Below are 22996 nucleotides of genomic sequence, written 5' to 3'. Positions count from 1 at the left end.
TGAACAAAGCAGAAGAAAATCTCTAAGCTCCTGGAGCTTATATTCTTATGCTATTGATAATAGATAATATCTACCATTTTCGAGCTCAATTTCTCAAGCCCTGTGTAAGCCCCTTACCCACATTATCTCATTTAAGCTTTTTGTTTTATTTTTAAATTAAAGAATACTTTGCATCTAGTGTGATTTGTCCTTTTTAGTATATAGTTCTGTGACTTTGGACAAGCACATGCAGTCATGTAACCAGCACTGCAGTCCATGTTAATTATTTTATGATGGATGAATTTTTGAAAACTTTGTACCAGTTTTTGGTGTAGCCTCCAAGGATATAAGAATTGGGCCTATGTGAAAGGCTAACATTTCTCATTTTCTCACCTTAACTTCTGTTACCCCCCCACATTTCTACATGTTCCTTCATGGTCAGCTTCTCTTAAAAATCCTTTCAGTGGAGGCATTTTGAGTCTTTATCTCAATTTCTAGACACTTGCTTAGATAAGTTAAACACCTGAGAAAATCTTTGCTAAGTGGTAATTTAATGAAAAGGCACAGTCAGAATGATGCTGGCGTCATTTATGTTTCAACAGGTTTTAATCTAGTTATCTTAACCCAAGAAGAGTTCCCTGAAATTTTCATCTGTTTTAAGTGGAAATTTAAACTTGTTTTGGTACTTGAACAAATGATACCTAGCAGATTACACGCTAGCACAAACCAGATTGCAACTGGGCAGGTGTCTTTGTAGTGAGTCCTTTTGGTAATGCATTTATTCTCTCTCCCAGCTGTACGGCTCTTACCATATGCTGTCTTGCATTATAGAGTTCATTTTTCTACATGTGTGTTCTGTCTTTCCAATGTAATTTAAATTCTTAGAGAGAAAGACCTTTGGTTTTATTGTTCTTTGTCTTAGCACCTGCACAGTGCTTTGTACCTAATAAAAATGTGTTGATGGCATCTGTATTTGGGCCTACTTATCTACCCACCCCCACCTAGCTCAGTGTATTGTTGTGCGTAGTATGTGCCCAGCAAGTTTATTGAATTAGATTTGACTTAACTTAAAACTTATAATTTTCTCTTTTTGTAGTTTTATAGCCTGGCTCAACTTTGTCCCCATGTCACCAATTGACTCTTTTCCCTTCTTTCAACCATTTGTTTAAATTATGAGTAGTATTATATGTTTTTATATTGCATTTCACTGCCCTTTCTTATTCCAATGTAGACATGAAAATTTAACCTAAATTTATATAGTTTTATAAAAGGCACAGTTCCCTGACTGGCATACTCTTCAGACTTTTTAATATCTATTTCATCGAATAAGATTCTGCCAAGGAATTATTTGAAGAAAATGACTTAACAAAGTTGAACCTTTACTAACTGCAGTTTTCATTACCATGTTCACATTTACAATTTCTTTTTTTAAAGAAAATCATATAGGAAACAAAATATTTTTCTATCATGCACATGGATACAACATTTTCCTTACACACATTTTCTGCTCTTTCTTACCTATTTATTTGTCATCTTTTTGAACACAAATAAGATTAAGTCTGCACATATTGAGAGCTGAAAATACTGAAAGTAGCTTTGATTCTTGTTTTAAAAGTGCATTTAGAAAGAGTAACTCTTAGGCATTTTATAAATACTAAGTTTTCAGGGTAAGTTTGAGTCATTTGCAGTTTTACGACCTTCTTAACAACTTCCTTGAGGTATCAAAACGAATCTTTATGTTACTTTTACATTTAGATATTTAGAAGGACAATTATAAGCTGATAGATTTTCCCTCCTTTGGGTTATTTATTTTTAATCTTGAATATTTGTCAATTATATATATAAAAAAAAAAATTTTTTTTTTTTCATATATGTAGAAAATCAATTTGGGCCAGAATCTTTACTTCTTTTCTAAAAGATGAGGAATATTTCACATTTTGTTTTTTAAGAAAATATCATGCTGTTTAATTGCATTATAATTTCCTAATTTACTTAGTGCTGCAAAGTCTTTTTTTAATGTTTTTTATGAATTTGCTTGCTAATTTTTTTCCAAGCTATATTTCTTGGACTTAGGAGAGTAATTTAAAAGATAAAATTGCTTTATCACTTTGATACTTTTAGAACATATGTCGTTAGAGAAAATGCCAGAATGATTTAAATTCAGCTTAAATTTTTCTAAACTGATGATTCAAGCAAAACTGCTTTTTGCTTGAGGTCGCTCCTCAACACATCACTTTCCTTCGCAGCTGTCAGAATCCTGCCCCTTGCATGCGGCGGTCTGCAGTTCTCTCAATTCATTCGTCCCTAACTTAATCATTAAATGAGAATCTATAATTTTGTTATTTGAATTTACCGGCTTACTTTCATTTCATTTGACCTTGATTTTTTGTTTCTGATGTTAAACACTATACTTTGAGGAATTGAGAATGATAAAGTACCGCTACACAGGAAGTTGTTTTTTTTTAAAAATGTTTGCTTTTTTTTTTTTCCTCCCATGACTTATTTTGCAAATATTCCAGGGCTTTGAACCAGTTCTTCCCAGTTGAGTCATGGCCGAGGAAGCAAAACCGGAACTAACCCTAATTTTTTAAATTTGAGTGAACCAGAAAGGGAAAAATTACAAGTCAAAGCCCTGCTAGAAACCTAATCTCCCTCTTAGGGAACAATGGCAGCATATGTGTTGCATAGCAACCAAGACCTCTGGCCCCTAAGTAGGATTTTGGGCAGAGTCGGAAACAGCGGTGCCCGGCTCAAAGATGGCAGCTGACCGCTCCGCTATGAATGTGTATTACTCTGCAAAGTCCTGCCAGTAATCCAGTCTCACACATCAGGCTCCTGAAAGGGCTCACTATGCCTGTTCCAAGTCTCCCATTCCTGGGCCTCAACCCATAATTTTTCCCATTCTGGCTATTGTGCCAGATCACCCTAATTGTAAAAATTTGGGTCTGTTCCAGTTTTGCTTCATCAGCCATGCTGAACTTGTTCCAACCAGTTCAAAGCCCTAAAATACTCAGCATTCATGCAACAAATATTTATGGAGTATCTACTATGTGCCAAGTGCTATGCTAGGTGATGGGGCTACCATAACAAATGAGAGTGTGGTATGTCCTGTAATAAGACCAGGTGCAAGTGCTGTGAACCTCATAAGAAGGAATTCTTACCCAATAATGGGGGAGGTCAGGAAGGCTGATCCAGAGTATAGAAATTGAGGTTTTAAACCATGAATGGTAGTTAATGAGGAGTGCATGTTTTTACACTTGTGTGTCTTTGTCTCTGTCTTTTGAGGGAGAGAGAGGAGCAGTGATAGGGCCCTCAGAGGAGTGGTGAAAGGAAAAGAGAAGGAATATAGTACCAGGCCTGAGATAAGAAGTCTCTTAGGTCATTCCTCATTTGTAACTTTCTAGAGCAATCTTCAGCATTCTGTTAAGTTGGTGATAAGTTGGCATCTCAAAATACAAACCAAATTTGTAAAATGGTAAATAAGACCAACACGTTATTGTATTCTGGTTTATGCAATTAATTTAAAAACGACTTTTTAAAAATTCTCTGACCTGCTTTTACAAATAATAAAATATTAAATGTTGTTTGAAAAATTTTCCAGCTCTGGCACTTCCTCTATAAGTCACTGCTTTTCTCTTCTGTGTCAAGACAGTCACTATCAATCTTTTGGTGACTGTTTCTCTAAATGCCTTTGTCTATATCACTACCTATAGTTAATTGTGGTGGTAAATATATATATATCTATATATATATATATATGTTTACAACTGAGGGATCTTAAATGTCCCCCAAAAGGAAACCAATTAAATAATTAACAGCGTACTCACACACTGGGATACTTTACAGCATTTAGGTTGCCTCAGTTTTAAAATTTTGTTTCAATGACTTATCTTTTTGTGTGTGTGTCTTTATGGACTCTAAGAGCCTAAATCAGTTTTCTCTCAGAACATATATATTTGAAAATTTTTTCATTAATCTGCACCTTTACCATGTTGTCATATTGCTCCTGTTGCCAAAATAGAGGCATATGTAAAATTAATAGTTCTACTACTTATTTATAGTCATGGGAAGGATTTTTATGAATATGAAATCTTTATTATGTCAATCATTATCTCACTAACAGATGAATTTAAAGGTCATTCCTTACTACAAGCAGCCAGAGAAGCAGACCTAGCCAAAGTTAAAAAAACACTTGCTTTGGAAATCATTAACTTCAAACAACCTCAGTCTCATGAAACAGCACTGGTGAGATTTTATTGTTAATTCATTCCTTGGGTATATAACAGTATTGCAAGCACGAAATATGATTTTCATTTCAGAAACCTTAAAGTAATTTTAGCAACTGAAATGTCAGGAATTTGCATTTTAATGTTGGTTGCATTGATTTTTAAATTTGGTTTGGGCAATGATTCTTTTCATGGGTGAGGGAATAGACATTTGCTCAACTTTGATTTGGAAATTATTTTTTTACCTTTGTCTTTATATAACCTATTATAACAAATCTACTTTGTGGCCAGTGCTTTCATAAATTACAAGATGTGGTTTTCCCTATAGAATCTTCTTTTTCTTGTGGTTGCTAGATAAATACTATATTTGTTTTCTCTAGAAGATTAAAGTGTGTTTTCAAAGATACTTGCATCATTCTTTGGAGCAATTATATTCAAAGAACTGATGATATTCATTCTAGAAACATGATGAGATTATGAATTTTCTGTTGGAGACCACAAATTATCTTTCAACTATTCGTGTTTTTTCTTGTAATGCACCTTCAGAAAGATTAGTTCATTTTCCTGGACACTGACCACATTAAGGCCCTGATACGAGGCTGGTTAGTGATTGTCACTCCTGAATTCAGAATTTAAGCCTATGTGATGCCTGTATCACAGATCTCTAAGTATGCTTCGGGTAACACTCTCACACCTCCCTGGCACAAACTGTGGTCAGACTTTAGTCAGTATCTGCTGAAAACAACATTAAAAGAGTCACCAAACTGAAAAGGGCTTACTATACATGCATTTAATATGACTTGAGCTGAGGTTCGTGTACACTCAAGCCACACAGCATTGTGCCAGGAGGTACTTAGCCACACAGTAAACCTGGCCTGCTTTCCCGGAGCCTTCACTTCATTCAGGAGTAAGTGATTTTTTAATTTTAATGTAAACATTAATATAAAATGAAGTCAAATACAAGAGTTGTATAAATATTAGGATAAATTAAAATTTCTAAGAACACATCTTCATCAGAGCTTTGGAGAGGCAGTGTACTCATGCCCTCAGTAGATTACGTATATATTGGGATAATCATTTATTAGCTAGAGGAAAAGAAAGGAAGTCTCTCTAAATGTGTAATTAAGAGTATAATTTCACCTTGGTTTAAAGGCTACTCTTTTGTACTTACAGTGTATTCAGAAGGAATTTTTATTTTCTCCATAATTTAAAGTACTTAAGTATGTTCTGATGTTCTTTGAGATAGCAGTGTTCTAAATGGTCAGCAGGTGCTTTCAATTAGACATCTACTTTTAAATAGGAGTGTCTGTTATTGACTTTGTTTATTTTCTAGCACTGTGCTGTGGCTTCCCTACATCCCAAGCGAAAACAAGTGACAGAATTGTTACTTCGGAAAGGAGCAAATGTTAATGAGAAAAATAAAGAGTAAGTGTCATGGTGGGAGGGGTTGCTCAGTTCTTCAATAGGCAGCACTGTGCAGTTGGAGTGGAAGTTACCTTTTCCTTTTCTGCTCTCCGTAGTTTTATGACGCCCCTGCACGTGGCGGCTGAACGAGCTCACAACGATGTCATGGAGGTTCTGCATAAGCATGGAGCCAAGGTAAGGCGTGGACCTGACAGAAAGCGCCCGGCTCACCCTTAAGGAACTTGCCACTGCTGTGACGGCTGCTCTTCTGTCTCATTTCTCTGAATAAATTAATCTCATGAAGGACTGCTAGCTTGTATTTGAATTCACAGACTCTGCTTTTAAGCTGATGTAAAACCTTGTTAGTAGTAAAAACACTTGTGTTTCTTTGTAACTGAACGTCACTCTTCTATAAAGCAAGTAAAACGTAGCTACAGTCTTATCCTGTGAAATATATTTCAACTTTACATTGTTTTTAAAATTGATATATTTTGGTAGTCAACATTTCAGTGATGTTTATCATAAAACGATTTATGTAAATGATAGAAAGTCATTATATCTCGAACTAGAAATTCCTAAGATATTTATTTTAAAGAATCTGTATTCCTTCAAATTGCTACTGATGATAATTTTCTCAAATATCCTCTATACTAAAGAAGTATGAAATTTGTAATAATCATTTTCTATTGGCATTATCTGAATAATATTCTCTGAAACCCTATGAATCTCTTGAGGGAGGATGGAAGCAACCTAGTTATTTTCAGAGATCAGGACTTGCAAAGTCTGAAATCCTTAGGGTGCATATTTTAAAGGGGTGCTCTCCAAAGCAGGTGCAGACACCCTATGGCGCCTACATGAGCCATTGGGCACAAGAAAAAATATCAGAATTTTCATTTATATTATTTTTATTTTCTAATGAAGAAATGAAAATTTGCTAGTATTTAATACACAGAGTGATGCTAGCACCCTCACTAAGTCCATGTGTCAGCTGGGGAGAACTGTGTCAGCTACCAAGGCTTACCTGAGGAAGAATGGGGCCTCATGGTCTGGAGGAATTGTCAGGAGCAAACTCATTCACTGTTCACTTTCAGCACACTGTGACCTACTGCAGTTTACATGTGCCCAAATTAGTGGATTTATGGGTACTATCCTAAATGTTGGAGGCCTGGTAGCACAGTGGTTCAGAGTTCATCTGCTAACCAAAAGGTCAGCAGTTCAAATCCATCAGCTGCTCCTTGGAAACCCTATAGGCCAGTTCTACTGTGTCCTGTAAGGTCGCTGTGAGTCAGAATCAGATCGATGGCAGTGGGTTCAGTGAGTTTATCCTAAATGTTAGAACTTTTATAAATACCATACTTGATCATCAGAGAGTGTGGTCCTCTCAGTCTTTTATATCATAGAGAGGTCCTCTGATTAGTTCATGGAATAATATTTTCAGGAGTTATCATACTTAGTGGTTGTGCATTTTTCTTTTATGAAAATAAGAGGGTTCAAAATTTGCTGATAGTTCTGAAATGGCAAATGACTATTACTTTCATGTAGGGTTTTTTTTTTTTTTTTTTTTAAGGAAACATAATCAGACCCTTAGAGATAAGTTACATTTTTTAGAGTTAATGAGAAAGTAACTGCTTTCTTAAAGAAACTATTAAAAATGAAGACAGCATTTTGAAAATAGATTCTTGGAAAATGTCCTCTGTTTTGTGATTTTGTTGCTGAAAAATTATGTAAATGTGTCACCCAACATCATAGCTACATAAAAAAAAAGTGAAAACAGAATTTTCTAACCTGTTTAAAAGCTTGTCCTAATTTGTGTTTAGGGGGTTTTTGAACCTATTAAAAATATTTTAACACAACACCTCCAAATAAGTTTACAAGAACACTGAGAAAGATGAATTTTTTCTAGCGAATTGCAGTTAAAACCATTGCATACTTAGTAAACTATGGTAAAAATAAGCATTGTGGTTTAGTGACCATAGCTAACAGGGTACTTCTTCCCTTGGCTCTGCATACCTGTGTGAAGGCTCCTCAGCTGGTACAGCTGCTGGAACCAGCCAGCAAAATAAACTGAACTTCAAGTCAGACCTTCAAACCCCTACATCTCAATTTTGTAATAAGATTTTTAAAAAATTTCTTTAATTAGAGCCAAAAGATAGTTTGTGTTATTAGTCATTAAAATATTTAAAAATTTTTAATTGTTTATTTCATCAGTATTTCATTCTTTGTGATTTGTTTTTTGCTTAAATTTTATAAATGTTGCTAATAGTCTAGCACTGCGTGCTCATGATTTATAAATAAACGCAATATTGAGAGGGTTCTCCAAACGTTTCTTTTAATCACAGGGTGCATGATCCAAAATTTTGGATATCATTGTATCAAAAGAACAATTGAAGTTTTTAATTAAAATCAGGATGGGAGGAAATGAAAAGGACGATAACAGATTTATTAGTAGTTTTGTAGGTACAACTAGTGTATTTTTATAAAAATGATGTCTTGCTCTATCAAGCAGAATATACCGTAAAGTAAGTGGCTTTCTGCTACACTTAAGAGCATTCTATGTTGATCATTGATCTACTTACAAAAATATTTTATGGCATTTATAATCTTCTTATAAAACTATGAATAATGCCCTTCATTTTGAGAAAACCATATTTATTTGTTGTCTCCCAGGAGTCATTTGATTTCATAAAGGTTCAATGAATAATAGAATTATTTTATAACCTATCCTAGTCAGCATTGCTCTAGGTCAACACTTTTCTGCCGTTCATGTGCACAGTACATTCTCTTTAGTAACGTCTATTCATCAGTGGGGCATGTACAGCTCAAACACCCTGCCGGTGATGGAAAAGGACTTCTAGACTAGCCTGTCCTCCCTAGTCCTTCCTCTGTAGCTCACTCAGTTGAGAACTCCTGCTGTTAGGCACTTTAAAAGGGGAAGGGAACTATCATACTTATATCAGGGTTATGAACCAATAGATGCCGATTGTCCATCATCCCATTCACTCATCCCCGGTTCCAAGACGAGGATATTCCTCAGGATGTACCTGGTGATTAATGTGTTAGTAAAAATTCCCTCTAAAAACCTGACTTATCGACTGTTAGACCCCAGTTTTTGTTTGTTCTGCATTTTCTTTTAGGGGAACTCATAATTTTGATTTGCTTTTTGGGCAACTCATGGTTTCCATTTGATTCTGAAAGCACCTTCTGAACAAGCAGTCCTGCCCCTTAATCAGGAATCAGCCTTCTTCCACTGCTCCCACTACTTTGTTGTCTTCCCCTGTGGGTGATGAGTCTATCTCTAGGCTGTTAAATCAGAAGAGAAGAATTTGAGAGAGATCTAATTACCACTAGCTCATTTGTCATTCTTGGACAGATAGAACTTATTAATAGTTTTGTAAGTCAAAACATTGTTTTATCCAAAGTTTGGTGATAAATACAAAGTTCAGGTTTATCGTGCATTTTAAACTAAACATATTTTGTATCTAACTTAGACAGGCATGCTGAAAGTCTAGAATGTGCTACTTTTTAGCTTTGTGGCCTTGGACTTAATTTTCCTGAGCCTCAATTGATTCATGCGGTAGGTGATAGGTAGGTGTTAGTATCTCCCCTACAGGCTGTTTTTTTTTTTTTTTTTTTTAAATCAAATGAGCTAAAGTATATAATGTGTGTGTGTTAATGTATATAAATAGGTATTATAGTGCCTGGCAAACAATGTTTTGCTTACTAGTGAGTATGAGCATATTTTTTCCCATGTTTATCTTTTCAAACAATTATATACTATGCATTTCCCATTAATTATCTAAATTTTTGGTTAAGACATATATGATCCCATTACAATGGCTTTTTGATCCACTAACTCTACAAATATTGAGATGCAAAAGGATCGAGAGTGTGCGTTAGGTACTGCAGGAAATGCCAGTTTAGAAATTAACACAGTTACTTAAGTGAACCAGTTTAGCGGTGTTAGTTATAAAGAAGGAAGAGAAAGATGAAAGCCACTAAGGACGGAATAATGGTATTGCCTGGAAATGAGGTGGGTGTTAGAATGGACTTAGAAACTGGAGTACCTTTAACGGAAATGAGAATGCTAGACAGAATAACTTTTTTCCTCCACCCTGATAATGATTTTGTGCTTCGCTTTGATAGGATAGAGGAGCGTTTAGGTACAGCTAGCAGTTGGGAATACAGCACTAGAATATGACGGGGAGTTTAGAATTAGAAATATCTATTGGGAAACCATCCTCAGATTTATCGTTAGAGCTTAAGCCGCAGCTACGTATGTTATTATTAATTCTTAAAAACAAAAAAATTTAATTCAGAAGTGCTTTTTCTCATCCATAAAAGCACCGTCGTTTCCCCACTAGTGAGCATCTGTTAAATGTGTGGAACATGAAGAAATAGCTTTTGATTGTTCATATATTTTACTTTGACAGATTTATTTATATTGTGTGTAAGAAGAAATTGTGTCAATAGTGATTGGCATTTAATGGGCTTATTTCTCACATCAAGGAGTAATCAAGAGTCTTTGCTCCCTTTGGAGGAACATATTAGCTATTGTACGGTTTTCATTAATGCTATTCTAGAGGTAGATTGGTAAATAGATTCTGTTAGCCCAAAGGTGTTAAAATACATTTAAAGATATTATAGATCCAAAGCATCTTTTATAGTTCAGATGAGATCTGAGGTTTGATCACATGAAAATAGAGTTCGAAAGGGCCAGTGTATTAAGAGGTATTTTAGTTAAAATTAGCGGAGATCAAATGAATCTAGATTAAACACGTAGGGAAATATGTTTTATATTTACATAAATGTATATTTGTATATTTATTGCTTCTGTGGGATAACTATCTGGCTGTCCCACAGAGCTAATCTGCAGGAATTGTAACTGAGATTTACAGAAGACAGGAACGAGAACTTGGAAATGGTTGGGCACCTTGCCGGACATTCTGTCTGCGTCTCTGTCTGTCTCTCTTTTTCCCTTTCTGAGGCTGCATGATTTTTTTTTTTTTTCTGCTGGGCTTTGTTCATCTGTTTCATTCTTCTTTCTACAGACTGTTTCTAAATATGGCCTTTTCAGCCCCTCTTTTAATGTCCGTGGCTTAAAAGTATACCACATGCAGCGCACACCATCTCTCCCAAGTCTCAAGGATGAGAAAGACAGCATATGAATGAGACACCGATTTGCTCAGCACAGCCGTTGGATTGGCGCCGCCTCGTCTACTTAGCTGTCTCAGGGAGTTAATTTTCAGACAGGGCATGTGATCAAAAATATAGCAAAAAATATATATAAGCATTGTAACTTGAATTTATATATTCCTCTTTTCAGTGAGCTTGTTTCTCTTAAAATTCCATAGGAATTCTGAAGGTTTGTGTAAATAGTCATCTCAGGAGCCCTGGAGGTACAATGGTTAAGCACCTGACTGCTAACTGAAAAGTCGGTGATTCAATCCCACCAGCTGCTCCGCAGGAGAGGAGACCTGGTGACCTGCTCCCGTAAAGGTCACAGCCTAGGAAGCCCTAGGGGGCACTTCTACTCTGTCTCACAGGCTTGCTGTGAGCCTGGTGATCTGCTCCTGTAAAGGTCACAGCCTAGGAAGCCCTAGGGGGCACTTTTACTCTGTCTCACAGGCTTGCTGTGAGCCTGGTGATCTGCTCCCGTAAAGGTCACAGCCTAGGAAGCCCTAGGGGGCACTTTTACTCTGTCTCACAGGCTTGCTGTGAGTTGGGATCAACTCAACGGTACAAATAAATAAATAGTAGTAGTCTCAAATTCAGCTAGGCAACAGAAATCTAGTTTCATTTCTCTTTTAAATTTTCTTTCTAAAATTTAATTTCTCAGATGAATTCTATACTCTGAAGTGAGTTGTCAACACATTAAAGGATTAAAAACCTTCTGAAATAAAACACTGGTTACCGTGTCAGAATTACGGTTGAAGAATTTGTGGTCATTTTTTTCTCTATTTCACTCCTCATAGGGGCTGATGCCCAGCCATATTCATACCACCAGAGATATGTATAACTACTTTAATAAACCTTAGATAGCAAGTTACATGATACTGTTATTACAGATAAAATGAGTTGTGTATTTTTCAAGATTAAGCAATTCTGTAAACACTGGCATTCTTTTTTCCTTCAAATATCTAGGCAAAGAGGAATGAATGGGTTTGGTATAGATAGGTAATATCTTAATATTCCCTGATGTTTATCCAATATACAGAACAGCATATTGCAAGTAGTATTCTTTATCATCAGAATTTACTCAATTATTGCTCTGGTGAGCTAGTCACTTATCAGCTATTTTTAAACACCCATTTGTGCAAGGCATTGTACTTATTGCTATGGGGGATATAAAAAGTTTGAATCTGATCGAGATCCTTTTCTAAGGAACCTAAAATCTAATAAAAACTTTGTCTAACACATGAATATCCATTACACAGATTGGAAAGGGGTACAGATAATGAGAGAAGTACAGCTAGACTGCTGTTGGGGTTCAGAGGAGAGGATCACAGTATCACCAAGTTTCTGTTTTGTTACCCTGTGTGTTCCGTTGAATGAGTGCTTCCATTACATTACTTGTAGTGCTTCAGGTTTGTTGTCTGATGAACTCTTCATAGGTATTCTCTTGTTGCTGTGATAGTTTTTAGAGTTCAAGGTAAGAGTTATGGTATCCTTTCATAGTAAAAAGAGTATGCATTTGTTAAAGCAAAGCATCTTGTGTTACACTGGTTGTCTTGTACTTTATCAAAGGAAATTTGGTTTTCTAAAGTACTAGAATACAATGCAATCTATAGAAACGAGTAAATGCCTTATGCATATATAAACAACAAGGACGAGATGATGTAAAGCTTCAATATATAATCAAATTTTGGTTTTTAGCTTTCTAGAGTTATCAATCAGCCCTCATCAAATGGTTGGATTTTTTTTTTTCCAGCCAAATATAAAAAGTTCTTTTTATAAATGAATTCTACCAACCATTTATACCTTTTTTCCCATTCATTCAGAAGACGTTTGTGAAGCTCCAGCTACATCCTAGACATTGTGGCTTCTTGGGGTTGGGAGTGGAGAGCAGAGTTACATTCAAGACTAAGTTATTGTCATTGCTCTTCAACATCTTACAGTCTACAGATAGCATTTAGCACAGAGCCTCATATCAGCAGGTTCTTAGTAAATGTTTGTTGCACTCCCTTCCTTATGAGACTGCATAGGAGGTGAACAACTTAGTTCTAATTTTGACAGTGTATACAAGGAAGGGAATGTAAATCAGAGAGAATAGCATGGTAGAGGAATGAAGATGTACCGTGGAGTCAGACTCAGGACTCACCTTTCCAAAACAGGAGGGGAGACGAGAAACATTAATTTAAATAAGATCAGTGAGAGGAGATGGAGCCCTGGTGGCACAGTGGTTAACAATGCAGCTGCTAGCCAAAAGGTCAGCAGTTCAAATCCACCATCTACTCCCTGGAAACTATGGGGCAGTGCTACAGGGTCTCTGTGAGTCAGAATGGACTGGATCACAGTGGGTTTAGTAAGAGGCGACTTTGCCCTCTCCATTAGCATGCACCTCAGAGTGAGTGAGAGACGAGACTGGTCAATCTGTTGTTCTCTATATTGCACTTAGTTATGCCACACGTATGTATAGTGAGAACCTCTTGCACACAGTACATAGTGTGTTTTTAATGTTCACAGTTCTGTATGTACTTTATCTGGTCTTGAATTGATCTGCTCAGGTCCTGGAGGTAAAACTAGCTGGTCTTGGATTTACTGAGAAACTTAACATCTGTCTCCACCGTAGCATTTTGCTAAGGTGGTTGTAAGGGTTATCTTGACCAAAGGCAAATTCTACCTTTTGCAATGACTATAGATTAAAAAAAAAAAAAAAAAAATTTTTTTTTTTTTAATAGAAACTAACACTTATGTAAAATGGGGTGCCAGGAAGGCTGGAACACAGCAGGCCTAGCAGATTGTAATGAAAAGTGAAAGTAAGAAGGAAGGTGGCCTAAAAGTAAATTACACATGGTCTTAAAGTCATGCTTTGAGATCGTGTTTTATTCGAAGGCACTGAAAAGTCACTTATATTTGAGCTAAGAAATAAGACCTGTATTTTTGAGTAGTAATTTTGAAACCGTATTCCCATGATCCATTGCTATCACTGAATAATATAGCCTTAACAATTGATTTTTCTCATAAGAATTTATTTGCAAAGGGAACAGAAATAGATGCTCAATTTCGTGTGCCTACCCAACGATTTTTCAGATGAATGCACTGGACACCCTTGGTCAGACTGCTTTGCATAGAGCTGCCTTAGCAGGTCACCTGCAGACCTGCCGCCTCCTGCTGAGTTACGGCTCTGATCCCTCCATCATCTCCTTACAAGGCTTTACGGCAGCACAGATGGGAAATGAAGCTGTGCAGCAGATTCTGAGTGGTGAGTTTCAAGAGGCAAATTGGGTTTCATGCTTTTTCTTCCATTTCCACTGATAGACACAGACAAACTTTGCACCATTTGTTTTCAGTATCTCTTAGGAATTGTTTCTCTGGTTGAATTTTTTTCATGCCCTTCCTTGCTGATAGGTTATACTGTGGTCCTCCCCATCTTCCTCGTTTTGGAGGGGGAGGTAATGAGAAGGAGGCAAATACCCTCTTTAATTTTTTTATTTTTAAATTTAAAATCTGGCTTATGGGCATTATGACCAAAGACAACCTAAAACTCTGGTAGCCCTGCTGCTGCTGTTGTTAGTTGCTGTAAAGTCAATTAGGACTCATGGCAACCCCATGGATGCAGAGTAGAACTGCCTCATAGGGTTTTCAGGGCTGTGACCTTTTGGAAACAGATCGCCAGACCTGTCTTCCAAGGTGCTTCTGGGTGGGTTTGAACTGCCAGCCTTTCAGGTAGTAGTCAGTTTGCACTACCCAAGGACTCCTATGGTAGCTCTAAAGCCTATCAAATAGAGAATATTACAAAGTATTTATATGGTAATGACCTTTAATTAATCTTACATATATAATATTATGACCTGCTTTTTGTAATTCCTGACTTCATTGCACTGTTAAGAAATTATCATCTTTTCTTGGTTTAAATATAATTATAAAATCTTGCCAAATGTTGCAGTTCCTACTTAGTACAGTGTTAGTTATTTTATCTGTTTAGTGTATTGATATGAACATGGACACTGGATTCCTAAGCTCAAAATTAGAGCAAATAACACAGTCTACCCTCTAAATAATGATGAACCCAGAACAAAAGAAATTTAGTATAATTGGCTCTTTTCTCCATCCGTTTAAATTCATATCTGCCTGTATAGTGATTATGGTCTAGCTTATCCCACTCCTGATGCCGACTGTGTCAATGTGAAAATCTCAGAATCCCACTATTCTGTCCTCAACTATGAAGATATAGCAAATCCCCACTTTTTCATTTCTCTGTCCAGTTCTAACACCAGCTGCCCATGTGACACTTCTTTCTTTCACCCTAGCCTCTTAGAGCTAGGTCAGACCTCACAAGTTAAAAGGACACCATCCTTCAAACTGCGAAATAGGCAGATGCCAGTCACAGGTTTGGTAGTCCACATGACACCCTAACTTCTGACCTGCTGGCTCCCACTACTCCTTTTAGTTCAATAATTCACTGGAATGACTCAGAACTCATGGAAAGTGCTGTATTTATGATCACAGCTTTATTGTTTAAAAAAAAAAAAAAGATGTAAACAGAGTGACATCGGTCAAGGTCTGGGAGAGTTCCCAGTGCTGAGCTTCTATGTCCCAAAAGGTTTGCTGCTCTAACCAGGAGTCCCATGGAACTTCCTTGTTCAGTCCTTTCCTGGGGCTTCATTGCATAGGCATGATTGAGGCCTCATTGCATAGGCATGATTCATTGAACCTTGTTTCCCTCCCTCCCTGAGGTCAGCTGATATCAGGCTACCAGGTAGTCTTTGTAGCCTGGCCAACTCCATGCTTATCAGCACAAATCTTTAGATGCTGTTTAGGTGTAAAAAAAAAAAAGGTACCTCAGTTACTGAGGAAATTCCAAGAGCGTAGAGTTATCATTCAGGAAATAAGGGCAAAGACCACATTGCTTTGGGTGAAGTTAAATTCTTTAACCCACAGTTATATAACAGTCTGGAACAGTAAGTTGGAACAAGTTACACACTGGTAGTCAGAAGTCTCTGGTTCCTTTTTCCTACCTGTAGTCCAATAGCTCTTAACTCTGTCAGGCACAGTATCCTGTTTTTATAACAAATATTTTATGGCATCCTTTTACTATACAGAAATTAAATTAATGGATATTGTGACCTAACTATACAGATACCTTTCAAAATATCTGTATTAAATGCCCTAACTATAACATGGAGTCCTTGGCTGACACAAATGGTTAAGCACTCACCTACTAACTGAAAAATTGGTGGTTCGAACCCACCCAGAGGTGACTTGGAAGACAGGCCTGACAGTCTGCTTCCAAAAGGTCACAGCCTCGAAAACCCTATGGAGCAAGTCTACTCTGTACACATGGGGTCACCATGAGTTGGAATCAACTCCAGGGCAACTGTGATGGTTAAAGTTGTGTGTCAGCTTGGCTAGGCCATGATTCTCAGTAGCTCGGCAGTTACGCGATGATGTAGTTTGGCAGTTATGTAATGACGTAATGCGACAGTCAGGTGATGATGTAGTTATCCTCCATGATGTGATCTGATGGGATCAGCCAGTCAGCTGTAAGGGGAGTTTTCGGGGCGGGGGGTATGTGGCCTGCATCCTCTGTGTGTGTGTGTGTATTCACACATTCTGACAAAGCTTGCTTTCTTGCTGTGGATCCTGCACCTGGCTCATTATCACCTGACTTCCGGTTCTTAGAACTTGAGCCAGTGGCCTGCTGTACTGCCTACTGATCTTGAGATTTGTTTTAAGTAACTAATTATTATTGTGTACTTTTTTTTAATTAAATTAAGTACAGAATTACTATGTAATAGCTTGGACATGACTACATTCATTGAAAACATTGATCCCTACAAATATCTAAAGGACCCCAAGAGGGAAGGCTATACCTTGGGCTCCTGCTGTGCACTAAAGTGAGGAATTTTCCAAGGCTTGTGGAGATCACGTTAGAGCTGCATCAGAGCTAATCAGGCACATGAGAGTAGTTGTGCGATGTTGTGGAAGCTGTTGATTAGCACCTACTTTCCTCATGCTAGTTCATTCTTGGATAGTGACCATTCTAGGTCAATTTTGGATCAAGACCTTCAGACAGTGAAGGAAGACTTATCTAGGCATCTTCACTATCAAAACCAATAAAGAAATGAGGCTTTCTATTACAGAATTTCAAGCTCGAACTATTAAAAGTTTGTCTTCATTAACTTTCTGTAGCTACAGAGTAATAAACATTTTTTAAAAGAAGATAACACTCATTGACTACGAAATAGTTTTGCCTTCTCAATAAATTCTAATAACTTCTAAAAGTAGTGACTTGTTAAATACATTCTAAATTTTTCTCTTGTCTTTTACTGAGAACCATTTAGTACTGAATTTTAAGTTTTTGTAAGATATAACCATGAATCAGGTAAACTTTAGGTATTGCAAGAAGCCCCTGGTGCTGCAGTGGTTAAAACAGTCAGCTGCTAACAGAAAGGTCTGTGAATCAAACCCACCAGCTTCTCTGCAGGAGAAAGATGTAGCAGTCTGCTTCTGTAAAGATTACAGCCTTGGAAACCCTGTGGGGAATTCTACCCTGTCCTGTAGGGTTACTGAGTCGGAATCAACTTGATGACGATGGATATAGCCATTGTATCAAAATTTCTAATAATGTTATGCATAATTTTTAGAGATAATTGACAAAATGAGAAGGAAATGACTGAATAAATCAAGCAGATTATATCCATACAGTGCTTTTTAAATGTCTTCTAAATGAATGCGGTTGGAATATATGACTTCTGGTAGAAGAATTAAATGCTGAAAATCACAGATGCTGTATTTTTCTTCAATTATTTTGATAATACCATTTAAAAACTTAACTTTAAAATAAAACACTATATAGGTAATACTAATTTAGAATGTGCCAGAACTTTTTAGTTTAATTCTTAATGTTCTTTATTGTTCTGGAAAGATAATACAAATAATAGAGTTATATGGTAATGCCTTAGCTTTGAAAGATTTTTTAAAAAATGGAAATTGTTTAGAAGAGGATATAATTTTTAAACTAATATTTCTACCAGGAACTTGAGTATTTACCATTTGTGGGTCATGTACTAACTGAACTTTTCAGTTACACCTACATTTACTAGTCCAATTCCAGGTTACGTCTGTAATGACTCTTTAAAGAGTGCATCAAACATACAGGATGTATATAAGTTGGTAGGGGTTTGTTCAGGGTAAAATTTTAAAGATTCATGTAACTACACCTGTTAAATACTGAATTTGAGATCCACCTTTAGAAATGTACTTCCAGCTCTCAAGTCTGTAGTTGCCAATGGTTTAGATTAATAAAGTTTTAATTATAAATTTCTGGTAATATTTATATAAAAATTAATTCCAGAATAAAGAAAACAAGGTAAGCAACTTCTCATAAATCAGTGTTTTAAAACATCCTTTCAGCGAATTTGACTTCTTCCTCTAGACCGGCTTTCCCTATGCCTGCTCTGCGCAATATAGTAGCCACTAGCCACAGGTGGCTAAATTTAAATTAATTAAAAGCAAATAAAAGTTACACATCAGTTCCTCAGTCACGGTGGCCACATTTTAAGTGCTCAGCAGCCACACGTGGCTATCCTAGTTGGACAGCACGGGTAGAGAGTTCTCATAACTTATTCTGTAAAGGCCAGTATTCCTGAATGAAGCCCTTTAGATGAGGAAGATCTAAAGTGTTTCTTCGGAAACCGAAAGCCCTTTCATAGCATCACTTGATCACCCCACTTTGGCAGTGGCTCAGAAACGGTGTCCCTGGTCCTAAGACACTGCAGTCTTAAATCTGGAAGACTCACTTTATAGGTGCAAAAACGAAGCTCTTCAACAATTAGTCCAGAGTGACAGGTAATAGATCTTGGTCTCCTGGACCTCATCTTTCCTCTCGTGTTACATGAGTGTGTGTACGGAAGTGCATTAGCAAAGCCACACGGAATGTCCGTGAATGTACTCTGAGTGATATAAATTATTTTCTTTGAAAACCTGTTTTATTTGGGCCAACGCGAAATGAACTTTCGGTTTGTTTATATTGAATTAATCAAAATAATTCAATTGTTAGCCCCATTCTTCTGGGCCAATCAACCTGACTTAATTATATTCTATTTAACATTTGTATCATAGCTCCCAATTATATAGACATTTGAATTCCCCTGAAGCCATTTAATAAATGTGAATTAAACACATATCTGTATTTAGTGGGCTTTTTGTTGTTTTCACTGACTGTACTTTCTAAGATTACTTCAGTTTCAGGAATAGTACTTCTGTTCTACATGTGAGGAATTTGATGCCAAAAAAAAAAAAGATGACTAAACATGAAGTACTAAAAGCTTAGTGAGTTCCCTAGCTTTGATGTAAGAAATCTATGGCAAAGCTTGCTCTACAATACTACGTAAAACCAAAGTATCATGAAGGTATTCTTGGTCTCGTGGTCTTAGGTTTCCTCACTCCCCTTTGCCCCATTTTTTTTTTTAATTAATTTTTATTAAGCTTCAAGTGAACATTTACCATTCCAATCAGTCTGTCACATGTAGGTTTACATACATCTTACTCCCTTCTCCCACTTGCTCTCCCCCTATTGAGTCAGCCCTTTCAGTCTCTCGTTTCGTGCCAATTTTGCCATCTCTTTGCCCAAATTTTTAACCAGAAAACGTGAAGGACAGGGTAGCAGGAATGGGAGAGAATTTGTGTCTTAGGATTTATTTAAATTTGGCTTAGGATGAGATGGGTGTTGAATGAAGGAATAAATCATTTATTTTTTTAATCTAAAAAAGGTTGAGTAAAAATCTCTATTAGATCTCAGAAATTTCTGTCCCCTTAATCTCTTCACAACCACCAAATAATTTTCTTAACTAAGATTCCTCAGGAACCAATAATGATTTTTCCTTTTTTTTTTTCTTTTAATGCAGAAAGTACACCTATACGTACTTCTGATGTTGACTATCGACTCTTAGAGGCATCCAAAGCTGGAGACTTGGAAACTGTGAAGGTAAATCAGTGCTGTTAATGGCTTAGGCGGCACTATTCAACCTTTGCTAACTGAGTTATTAATATTTTTAAGCTTTAAATAAATTTACTCAAGTCCAAACAATAAAAGGAGTGGGTTTAGAGTACATCTATAGATTGGGGTGACCTTTTAGTACTGAGGATATCCAAGTATATGCCTTATAGCCTAAAAAAATGTATATTTATATTTATTTCAAATTATAAATAACTATATTAGAGGAGACAAGAACTGTGGGTTAGTTCTGCAGTCAACCAGATTGGCCTCTTTTGAGCTCAGAGAATGCTAGTTAGTACTTTTCCAAAGAGTTGATGAGATTGTGGGCTCTTTTTTACTACTCAGACTTCCTCCTGTAATGTAAAACTTGTGTCACCTGAAAAGTTCTTGTTTTTATTCTTACTTTAATGCCTTTTATGTAAGCAGTCACTTTTCTTCTGGTTATATGAAAGCTCTTTTATTTTCACTCATATTAATTGTTAATTTTGGCCAATACGTAAGTGGTTCAAGCCCAGGGAATAGCATGATAAACTTCGAAGCAGTGTTTCTTCACCTTTTCCCAGAAATTCTCACATTTACGCTAGGAAAGCATTCTTATGATCCCTCAACCGTTTGGAATGATTTGTATGTAGAAGTTAGATAGACTTTTCTATGTAACTTCACTTGCCAAGAAAATTTTATTAATCTTATTTGTGGCACAGAAACAATGGTTGTAGATTTAATTATTTTCAAATATAAAATTATATTCTAATATTCAGTATGCTTTTTAAAAAACACATGCACGTCCCATGTATAATCATTCACAAATCATGAAGTTAGCAAAGAGAGATTTGGTTTTGGTTTTTGTTTGGAGGTTGGTCTTGCAGTTTTGTTTTTATTTGTTTCTTTTTTTTTTTTTTAGAGAAAAAAAAAAAGAGAAGCTATACATAAAATTGGTATTGAGCATCATACCAGTTTACTTTTTTGTCAAGCAAACTTCAAACTTCATCACCTCTTATTAAGCAAACTCTGTATTTTTATAATTTTTAGCAGACGAATTTTATTATTCTTGATGATGCCCACTGGTTGAAAATGACAGTTGCCAAAGAGTGTAACACTCAGATCTCTCAGGAATAAAAGTAAAAAGTTTTATTGAAAGAATAAAACAGTTCAAACTGGGCAACACAATGCAATGCGAGGTCACAAAGTGTTCTGGTGTGCAGAAGACAAGCAGGAATTGTACAGTAAAAGCAGGAATTTATTGAACTAAAACCTGATTGATTGACATTTAAAATCAGTTAAGTAATGATCTTAAAGAAAATCACAGGACTTCAGAGCTTCCTGTTACTTGGCTATAACTGAGCAACTGACCCCGTGAGTAATTGATTAATGATCTGTTTTCTAACATGGTCTCTTAACTTTTGCAAACATTTGCAAGACCCCTTCCTTGGGTATTCTTAAACAATCTTCATTGCAGTCTTCACTGTTTGTGAAAAACAATTCCTTCCTCTTATCTATTTTAAATCGTACATTTCTGAAGCCTCTCTGTAAGGTCACGGGTTGTTTTTCTCAAAGTTAACGATAAGTTGGGGAAGTAGAAGTCAACCTTAAGGCAAAATGAAGCTTGTTTCAAAATGGAGTTTGGCCCACAGTTAAGTCTGCCATCACGGTACTGCCAAACACTTCAGGTTTAAAGTGTTCCTTCACACAGTAAACACTTTCTAAGCTCTGTTGCTTGGGAATTTTATTTTTGTTTCATTATGTAAATACTCCCAAGCTCTCTTCCATCTTATAATAGCATTCAAATTATTTAAAGAAAAATAGTAAATTGCGGTTGTAATATATACTGGAGAGAAACTTTAAAGTTCCCTGCCGTCTAAAATTATGTAGTATTTTTTTTTTTTTTTCTTAAAAATACTTTTATCATTTGCAATTTACTCTAATAAAAGAAAATTCTTAAATATAAAAGTGGTTCAAATTCCTTTTCTGTATCACAGGATGATCTGCCCATTATAATTAAATTGATATGTGGTTCTTAATTCCATGTATTTTGTATGTAATAAGCAAATAAATATAGCATAGCTTTCAGGTTCCCTAAACAATTCATTCACAATGAAGGCCAAATATATTTTTATCAATGGAATGGATATGGAAAAGAACACGAAACAGTAGAAATTAAGGAAGAATTAGGCTTGGTAAATTTCTTTCCCTGGAGGCCTTAGAAAAAGTATTGTTGTGTTGTTGTTAGGTGCCATCAAGTCGGTTCCGACTCACAGCGACACTATGTACAACAGAAAGAAACACTTCCCCTGTGCCATGCTCACAATGATTGTTACGCTTGAGCCCATTGTTGCAGCCACTGTGTCAATCCATCTTGTCGAGAGTTTTCTTCTCTTTCACTGACCTTCTACCAAGCATGACGTCCTTTTCCAGGAACTGACTCCTCCTGATAACATGTCCAAAGTATGTGAGACAACATCTCACCATCCTTGTGTCTAAGGAGCATTGTGGCTGTGCTTCTTCCAAGACAGACTTGTTCGTTCTTTTGGCAGTCCATGGTATATTCAATATATTTTACTAACACCATTATTCAAAGGCATCAATTCTTCTCCGGTCTTCCTTATTAGAAGTTAGGTATTGAAAGAAAAGGCTGTTTGCTGAGTAAAGTATTTGAAATAATGAAAAGTTGGTAGGAAGAATGTGAAATTGTTTTAGAACTCAAAAAAAGAAATTGAAATACAATGGAAAATTAAAACTTCCAAATACTAAAAAGAAAATAATAAGCAAGATAAGCTTCTATTTTTGTAACCTGGCAAATATGAGTTGTGTTTCATTTCCTACCTCATCCGTATTTTTCCAATATCATCTGCAAAAATAAATAATCATAATAATGTTAATTTAGAATTTAAGCATCAGGTGATTGCAACCAGTTGTTACAGCCTTTTCTTTTTAGTTTACATATTCACTTATTTGTATAATTATATTGTTTATTACTTTTTTTTTTTAATATAGCCTCAGACTCTTAGAGTTGACAAAATTGTGGGCTCCTCCTTACTTCCTTTCTCTTATCATGTAAAAATTGTACCACCTGAAAAAGTCCTTGTTTTTATCCTACCAGAAGAAAGTCCTACTGTGTCCATCAGTAGAAGCAGCTGTCTCCCAGGTTCTTGGTTTTTACATAATAATAGCTCATTACAGTGGCAGGAGCTGTACAAGATTGAAGACTTGCCATGAGACTTGTAGCCTA

The 22996-nt window shown here is 36.2% G+C and overlaps 1 protein-coding gene across 2 annotated transcripts in view; it reads left to right on the top strand.

The window, feature by feature from the left end:
• Positions 1-22996, top strand: part of TNKS (tankyrase) — a 208540-nt gene that overhangs the window by 130098 nt on the left and 55446 nt on the right. For both annotated transcript variants that reach the window (XM_049866889.1, XM_049866888.1), the window contains exons 9-13: positions 4103-4224; positions 5539-5630; positions 5726-5804; positions 13860-14031; positions 19679-19758. In XM_049866889.1, coding sequence (XP_049722846.1) covers positions 4103-4224; positions 5539-5630; positions 5726-5804; positions 13860-14031; positions 19679-19758 — 545 coding nt within the window. The remainder of the gene's footprint in view (positions 1-4102; positions 4225-5538; positions 5631-5725; positions 5805-13859; positions 14032-19678; positions 19759-22996) is intronic.

Source organism: Elephas maximus, chromosome 22, assembly GCF_024166365.1.
Source record: "Elephas maximus indicus isolate mEleMax1 chromosome 22, mEleMax1 primary haplotype, whole genome shotgun sequence".
In the NCBI taxonomy this organism is placed as follows: domain Eukaryota; kingdom Metazoa; phylum Chordata; class Mammalia; order Proboscidea; family Elephantidae; genus Elephas; species Elephas maximus.
Note: the sequence above shows the minus strand (reverse complement) of the source record. Positions and strands in the feature narration are given on the sequence as shown.